Source organism: Eptesicus fuscus, chromosome 22 (genome assembly GCF_027574615.1).
Source record: "Eptesicus fuscus isolate TK198812 chromosome 22, DD_ASM_mEF_20220401, whole genome shotgun sequence".
Taxonomy (NCBI): domain Eukaryota; kingdom Metazoa; phylum Chordata; class Mammalia; order Chiroptera; family Vespertilionidae; genus Eptesicus; species Eptesicus fuscus.
This window is the reverse complement of record NC_072494.1, coordinates 30,095,008-30,104,042: the sequence shown is the minus strand read 5'-3', so window position 1 is coordinate 30,104,042 and position 9,035 is coordinate 30,095,008. Positions and strand designations below refer to the sequence as shown.

General features: G+C 39.7%; 1 protein-coding gene across 2 annotated transcripts in view; it reads left to right on the top strand.

Annotated features, from left to right (window-relative positions):
• Window positions 1-265: 265 nt before the first annotated feature.
• The window catches only part of PPP2R5A (protein phosphatase 2 regulatory subunit B'alpha), a 74,326-nt gene continuing 65,556 nt past the window's right edge, over window positions 266-9,035 (top strand). For both annotated transcript variants that reach the window (XM_054711405.1, XM_008145986.3), the window contains exon 1: window positions 266-1,149. In XM_054711405.1, the coding sequence (XP_054567380.1) occupies window positions 966-1,149 (184 nt within the window). In that variant the 5' untranslated portion in view covers window positions 266-965. The remainder of the gene's footprint in view (window positions 1,150-9,035) is intronic.

Sequence of the window (9,035 nt, the reverse complement as noted above, 5' to 3'; positions counted from 1 at the left end):
ACGCCCCATTCCACTGCCTAAGCCTCTCCGCTGGAGACACCTTCCAGGACGCCACGCCTCACCGCGTTACTGCCGCTGAGCCCTGCAATTGGCTGAGGGAGCTGGCATGCTTTCCCACCCACAACTCCCTCCCAAGTATTGCGAGGCTGGCGGGACCCCGCGGAAGTTGTCAATCTCCGCCCTTCCCCACCCCTCGCGAGGCCCCGCCCCCGGGCCTCACGCCCCGGCGCGCGCACACGCACACACACTCCCCCCGCCTCCCGTTGCGCGTCCCCACCGCCTTCTCAAGTTGTAGCGGACGCTCGCTGGGGGTTCTGCGTGGGCGGCGGAAGGGCGCGTGGGGGAGGGAGCTCAGACTGCTCCGCACCCTGAGGAGCGCTGGTGTGCTCGCCCAGAGCCCGGGCGGCGGGTTACCGCCACGGGAGATGAGGGGACCGCGCTGACAGGGAAGAGCGGGCACCGCGGCAGAGGCTCGGAAGGGACCCGCGATGGCAGCGCCTCGGGAGGAGACTCCAAGGAAGGCGGGTTGCTCTGGCAGCGGCCGCTGAGGTGCTGCTGGCCGGCTGGCCGGCGACCCGGACTGAAGGGACGAGAGGCGCGCTCCGCGTCCGCGCCCCTGCTCCGTCGCCTCGGTGGTCTAAACTTCAGGCTCCCTTCCACCCGCCCTCCGCGCCCGGAGTCAACAACTTCTCGGCCCCCCCTGCGCCCCCGCCCTTGCCTCCGTCGGCCCCGGGAGCCCGCCGCGCGGCGGGGGACCAGGAACCTCCGGCCCTGAGATGCGCTCGTGAGGCGTTGGCGGGCGGCGAGGAGAAGCTCGGCGGCGCCCGGGAGCGGGAAGACGGTGTGGCCGGGGGCACGGGGCGGAGGGGCGCGACCGCTCCGCGCCTCGCCCCCGCCTCCTCCTCCTGCCGCTGTCCGTTCCGTGCAAGCAGCCGCCGGAGCTGGCAAGCGCCTGGGCCGCGGAGATGTCGGCGTCGTCGCCGCCGCCGGCGGGGGCTGCCAGTGCCGCCATCTCGGCCTCGGAGAAAGTGGACGGCTTCACCCGGAAATCGGTGCGCAAGGCGCTGAGGCAGAAGCGCTCCCAGGGCTCGTCGCAGTTCCGCAGCCAGGGCAGCCCCGTGGAGCTGCAGCCCCTGCCCCAACTCAAAGGTAAGTTTGCAGGGGGCGCCCGCAGAGCCATTTCCTTCTGGGGCTCTTGCCGCCCAGCTGGAGGCGGGTGGTGCCAGTCGCGTTCCCCCACGGTGCCTTGGCGCCCCCTTCCCCCCCTCCGATTCCAACAGGTTTGCTGTGAAGAGTTGCCTTTTTTTTTCCTCCCCGATTCCCCTTAACTCTTCCCATCTGAGAGGAGCAGGCTAACCTTCCCCACCTGCGCGCTCGCTCACCTGCCCTCGTTATTGGAACTCGTCCAGAGAGGTGGGCTTGCCTCTTCCCCAGGCTTGCCTTTCTCCCCCCCGTCTTGCTTTTTAGACAACCTAACCTTCCGACCTTCACTCTCCCGAGACCCACCACCTCTTTTCGGACAGTGGTTCGTCTCTACGTACCCACCCCTCTCCTAATTCCCTCCCATTGATTGTTCCTAAGAGTCTTACAGACCCGGAATCCTAAATGGAAACAAAACTTACCTGTCCTTGAGATACACTGAGAACGAAAAAGCCTAAAATATCTGAGCGGTATGGTGTCTTACTAACTGGGTCGTTAGGTTTCAATGTTATCTTTTGGCCCAAAGACGGGAAAGACTTAAAATACTTTTGAGACGTTGTACACGGTCAACGTGGAGACGGATAAAGGAGTAAGTTCAGTGTTGCTTTGCAATGGAATGGGAACTTAGTTCGCTGAGCCGTGATTCCCATGGACTTGGTCGGTTTGTACAGTAACTCAAATTGGTATCCTTGCCTAATGCCTTGCAGGAGAACTTGGCTCACTTTCCCCACTCAGGTTTAGAGGATGTTGAATAAATTTGTTTCCCGGTATTCTAGTTGAATCTTCGTGAATTAATGTCTTCTTTTTTAAGAGATCGAAATCATCGTAGAACAAGATGATAATGCTCCTAGTTAAAACAGTTTTTCGACGAAAGAAACCTGATAGAAATCTAGATCATCTGTTTTGCAAGGCCAGGAAATGAAAGGTTTATACTAAAATAGATAAGTGTTCAGCAGATTTTTCAATCCATTTATCCTCTTCAAGGCCAATCTGGTTCTGATTTGCCTTTCGGCCTATGAATCCAGCCTTAGTTTGGCTAGGAGTCTAAAGAAAACCCCAGATCAAATCACAGTTGACCTACATACAATAGCTCTGGAACCCCATTCAGACCGTACATGGCCCTGCTTCTAAGTCAAGAGCATCCCACAGCCAGAATCAAACTGGCTTTTAAAAGAAGGGTTTATTTAAGATATGTGTAGCCAGTGCTATTGCATTTATAACTTGCTTTTTAGCATACAAAAATTGTTAACATTTATATATTGTAGTCAATTGATAAACCACAAGGTAGGCATTACCAAGACTTAAATTCTCGAGTGATGTCATAGCTATAAAAGAATTATCATCTTACCTATTATGGATTGCTATTCATGGATTTTAAATCTTAAACTTAATTACAATATCATAGTTTTATATTACTTTACAGTTTGAAGGTTTAGTGCTAGTGTTTTTCTTTCATACATACTTAATTTGCTTTTTAGTAAGGTATTGTAGTTCTTTAGTATTCTTACTGGTATAATATTTACTTTTACTTAATACAAATAATTGAATATTAAACATGGTTGGTTCAAGCCATGAGATGCAACTTTAATACATTTTGTTTTTTAAATGGCAAAAATATGCAGTCAGTCATCTAAGTTATATGGCATATAGTTCAAGAAGTTGAAGGTGCCATTGAATGTTTTATTTATAGTATTTTGGTCACAGCTAGAGAAAAAAAGAGGAGTGGAACTTTAGATTATTTCTATATATTTTGCAAGAAAATATAATTTATGCAAATTTGATTGAGGGAAATTAAGATCCTTACTTGGATTACCTCTAATAGGAAAAACTACTTTTACTCCAGATGCCAAAATGCTTGAAAAGTGATTAAAAAAAAATGCAATTGCTTCACTTGGTACTTTGGCAGTGTACTTGATACCACAGCGTTCTGTGCTTTTTCTGAAAGTAGTAGTTTTTTCCATTTGTGGCCTTAACAAAAACCAGTAGAAAGCCCTTCAGTATGTGTATGAAAGAGAATTTTTCTTCTGCTCTGAAATATTAGCTCAGTGTAGAGTGATTCAGATATCTGTAGGCATCCAAGATTTTTTCTAGTGTTTTTACCTGCTTGTGTTAACACTTTGTCCACATGGATCTAAACTGGAGAAGTGCCTGCTATTTTCCTCAAAACATACTAAAGTTAAGATAAGACAGCTTTTTCATCTGTAAGAAATTTATTTTTGCAAAATCTTTTAGTAAGTGGGTTGCAAGTTTTTAATGTTGAAAATGGTCAGAGTAAATTTTCTGTTTTGCTATAGAAAGTATTTAATAGCCCAACCCGGCATGGCTCAGTGGTTGAGCATTGACCTATGAAACAGGAGGTCACGGTTCGATTCCCGGTCAGGGCACGTGCCCAGGTTGTGGGCTTGATCCCCAGTGGTGTGCGAGCAGGAGACAGCCAATCAATGATTCTTTCTCATCATTGATGTTTCTATCTCTCTCTCTTCCTCTCACTTCCTCTCTGAAATCAATAAAAAAAATTATTTTAAGTATTTAATAAGCCTTGTTTAAAGAATTTTTAAAAAAGTGAGAAACTGTTATTATGAAACTGTTATTTAAAAATATAAACTGTCTTATATTGTATAACTTAAAAATTTTTTTCAAAACACTTTTTAAGTTTCTTGTTATGTTAATTTTATAAGCACCTCAGAACAAGGTACTAAAAAACAAAAGTAGGAGCATCTTATCAATTTTTTCTGTACTTAAATTTATGATAGTATAGGACTTTTTTTTCTACCTTAAACTGGTAACCTTTTAACTTTTCAAAAATACGTTATTCAGAATAGGAAGTTTTTCAGTCTGTTTAACTTTTTTTTTTTTTTTTTTTTTAGAGAAAGTGGCTTGTTTATTTTTTTATTTTTTATTTATTTCTTGTTAATTCTCACCTGAGGATATTTTTCCATTGATTTTTAGAGTGGAAGGCAGGGGAAAAGACAAAAACATCAATGTGAGAGAGACACATTGATTGGTTGCCTCCTGCAATGCACCCCCTAACCAGGGCCAGGGATCAAGCCTGCAACCTAGGTTCCTGCCCTTGATCAGAATTGAACCCAGGACCTATGCTTTATCCACTGAGCCAAACTGGCTAGGGCTGTTTAACTATTTTTAAGTCTGAAGGTTTGGTTCGATAATGTAGATGTCTTACATTTATAAAACATGTAGCATTTACAAATTACTTTACACTTTCTAAAAAATTATAACTCATAACAAGTGAAACAGTCCAAAGGTGTGTAACTCATCTCTGGTATGCCTTGCTTTTTCACACCTGTAGTATGAAAAGGCACACGCTCAATGTCGTTTTATAAACATTATATTTCATTGGGTCATCCCAGTAACTGTGTAAGATCAATGTTATTCCCATTTTATCCATGAGAAAACTGAGGTTTAAATAGCTTAGTTTCAGGCCTGTGATTATTTATTTGGATGGTGTTGCAACTAACACTGGTACCCAGATCAAATGATTTCAATATTTTTGCTGTTAATCTATTTTGCTGGTAATCTATATGAAAATTTGAAGCAGTATGATAGAACAAGTTGAGTCAATGGGGTCAGTTCTGAGTCACAGTCAGATTTTTAATCTGAGTTGTTTTCCTTATCTGTAAAATGGGGATAATACCTTCAGTCTCTAGGATTATGGGGATTAAGTGAAATAATGTAATTAAAGTGCCTAAAAATAGGCAGTCAAAGAATGTTAGCTTCCATTGGCTTTGATATTTGAAAATCCAGATTAAAAATGTTTTTTAAAATGAAGGGTTCACATAAATTGTAAGCTTTCCTAATGTACTTACAGTATGCTTTCATTTATAATCAGTATCAGATACGATTTATGTGAAGTGAAGTTGTAACATTTTTCAGCATAAGTGTGGAAGTGGAATTAGGGTAGAGTTAGACTCTTTAAAATATTGAATGCTGTAGTTAGAAGTTTTTACAAAGCAAAGAAATTGAGTTAACCAGTGAAAGTATATAGATGTGCATTTCTCATAGGAGACAGCCAGTAAATAAACAAAGAACTGAAATGAAGCTGGTTTTGAAATTGAAGTCTCCTTCAGATGAGGTGAAGAACTTCCAAATATCATTCAGATTATTGTTGGTATATTCTTAGAAACTGGTCCCACTGGAATTATGGAGGCCAGTAACAGGTGTTGATTTGAAGTACCTTGCTTATCTTTAGGGGAAAAACATTTTTTTCCCTTGAGTTATGTGGTCTTTTAGGGTAACAGGAACAAGAACACTGACATGATCTGAAGTTTCATAACTATCTGAACTTTTTTGTCAGGGGAAAACACTACTAACTCAACATTTAAGGTTTGTAGATTTTCTCAAAGTTAATAATCATTTCATCAAAGCCCAAATCCCTTTTTGTAATCAAATGGCACTAAACAAGAGTTGAAATTCATCAGAGTATGTTAAGAAAAATGTTTGTTTACCAAGGGATATAACATTTTAGAACTATTTCCTGGAAGTAATGTCATATTTTTTCTGGAAGATTTATTTTGTAATTTTTAAAAACTTTTTCGAGATATACAGCACTTCTTAGAGAAATTGATATAGGGTCAATTGCTGGTTTTCACATGAAGACTTTTTTGTCTAATTTAGTGTTTTCAGAATTGCTAGTTAGGGTCAAATTTCTTTTCTCCCAATTTTATTACATCTTCTTATTTTTAATTCAATTTTGGATTATTTTCAAAAATGTCTAATTTAATAAAGTGATAATCCACTAAAATGTATTTACTAAAATAGTGTGATCATTAAGATAGAGCACCACCTGTAAGTAAATACTAGTGGACTTGAGTTGTCTTCCTGCATCATTGATGACTCACAGTTGCTTTGTGCTAGTTGTTTAACTCCTTTGAACGTTAGTTTAATCATTTTTACTGGTAAAAATAAACTTTCCCTTGATAAAATTACAAAGATGAATTAGTCCTTAATGAGTTATTGTCCCTCTTTGGATTACAAAGCTTTATCAACAAGAATAACATATTTGGGAAATAGATTTTTGAGATTTATATTTTAAATATAACTTTTTAAATTTGTAAAAAGCTGGGGATAGAGACCAGCTCTGATTCTCAAACCTGGCTCTACTCTTGGAGAGTTTAAAAAATAGTTCTCCACCCTAGAGAGATTCTAAATTAATTAGTCTAAGGTAGGATTCAGACATTTGTATTTTTAAAAGCTCCTGGGGTGGTTCTAACGTGCAGCCAGGATTGAGAATCACTGGTTTAACATTATCTGCCTATTGGTTTAATTAATTAATTAAGACTTTGTCCTTTTCTTTCTGATATTCATGGCTCATTACCACCTTATTAACATTTCCTGCCCTCATGTTACCTCCTGCTATTTACTTTTCACTCTCTTAACTTTGCTGCCCCCTGTGGCTAATCAGCTGCTCTCCTGAAGGGGATAGTGCTGTCCAAGATTCTGGAGTTTTAGGTATGATGAAATGATTCTATTGGATTTTTCTACAGTTATCATAAAACTGGACTATTATAATTTGATACTAAGTGGTCAGTTTTTCTTTCCTTTGTGATTTTTGGAGCTGTGGCTGAGCTGTCAAATAAAAGTGATAGAGATTTGTCTCATTTTAATCCCATCTTTCAAGGTAATATGATTCCAATGACTTTGGAATGTAAAAATATTTGCTGTATGCTCAAAGCATTGTTCTGCTTCTTGAAGATTTAGAATTAATATTACTACTGTATGTGTTGAATAGCAGGTATTAAATGAACTATTCTTGAATTTAACTGTTTTTGAGCATGCTTTGTATTCATTTAGCATTAAGAAATGTTTTTCTTGCCCTGGCCACTGTGGCTCAGTTGGTTGGGCATTGTCCTGTGCACTGAGTGGTGGTTGGTTTGATTCCCTGTCAGGGCACATGCCTGGGTTTCAAGCTCATCGGGCTCCATCCCATCAGGGGCGTGCAGGAGGCAGCCAATCGATATTGCTCTCTAAAATAATTTAAAATGTATTTTTTAAAAACAGAAATGTTTTCCTCCAGAGTGTTTTCACTGTCATCTTAATCTTGACCACAGCTTTTTATTGAAGGTAGGGCAGCAAAAACCTGGAGCCACTTATATTCCATCCATATCCCTGGCCTTTCTGCTAACCAGTTTGAATAATGCCTGCATTTGTTGATTTGCTGTTTTGAGTCAGTATTCCATTGTTAATGTAGTGATATGTTCTCTCTCTAGAATAAGATGGTAAAATTTATGTGAAAGAAGTCATCTGTTTTCACAACCCATTATGTTACAAAGCACTGTATTCTGTGCATAATAAATTGGTCTTCTAGACAGAGTCATTGTTTTGATGAAGGAATTACCTGTTGGTTGTCTTCTGGCCCTCCTCCTTTTACAACCTCCACCTCCCTCCCAACCCCGCCCTGTTATTGATTGTACTTCTTTCATGGATGTTTGATGCTATCTTCCAGCAGATTGGTTCTCTTGTCTTTTGTTTGTTTTAATATATTTGTGCCTAAATCTGGTTCAAGATGTTAAAGTAAATAAATTCTAGGTTTTTAATACTATGATAGAAAATAATAAATGTAGGTTTAAAACAAAGAATTTTTTGCTCTTACATTTTGTGCTTTGCAAATGACTGGTGTTAGTGACAGGTAGCATTATTGATAGATTTCTTGCTAGGAAAAGTATTGTGTAAGGTTTATGTGGAAAAGTAATAGCTGGGTTGACTCCCAAATGTGGACATGTGTATATAAACATTGAATAAACTTACATAATTAGTTTGTAGTAATTTCTAAATTTGAGATTCAATCTTTATTTGTAAGGATGTCCTTGAAGGAGATAGGAGTAGATTTGAAATATATCATTTTAGTGTATTATTATGTAACAAGGAATCTAAATGCTTTGCTGAAAGAATTTTACATGACAGGCTAGGTTTATGCAAAATAAACTTTACTTGTCTGAGCAGGATATTGACTAATAATTAGCTTCAAACCTACTTTGTATGCATATCTTTTTGAACTCTTCCTTACAGAACTTGTTTTGGAGTGAATAATAATGAATTTTCTAAATCCTGCAATTTGAATCACACTTCCAAAAGAAACCTATTATGATTTTTGGGGGGCTAGAGGTAGTTTGCTGAATATGATGGTCTCACATGATAAAATTCAAAGAACATATCTCTAACTTCAGTCCTAAAGGCTAAGGATTTATTGGGAACACACTCCTCCTACTGGAGTGGTGATGCTAATTGCACCTCTATAACCTTACTGGGATGTTATATCTAGTTGAGTCTTGGAATCACAGAAGTCATTCTAGTTTAACCTGCATTGGGAATTAATTTCACTCTTGTTCTAAATTAATAGCTATGTTGTCATTTCATCAGTGAAGCTTTCTTTAAGGTAGGGCAGAAAGTATAGAGTTTTTTCTTAGCTTAGATACTCTCAGATTTTGTTTAATGAACAAACTGTATAGACAATAGCTAAAAAGATGTTAAATGTCTGAAACAACAATTTCTTAATGACTGGGCTTAGAACTTGTAGTTCAAGAATACCAAATCTTAAATATAGGTTCGACGTTAATACATTTTTTTTTCTGTTTAATTGGTTCTGGCTTTGTTTCACACTCATTGGTAAAGGTTATTCTAGAATTACAGCTATCATCAGAAGTTGATTATTTGAATTCATTGTTAATCGCATGTCTCTAAATTGATAAAGTGAAAAAGATGAGATAGTTTGTGTTGTAAACTCTGGATTTTGATTTAGCAAAACTGAATGTGTGTTTTTTTAACATAATGTTTCAAACAGACTTTTCTAGAGATAAACATTTGTTGAAAAGTAAAATAAG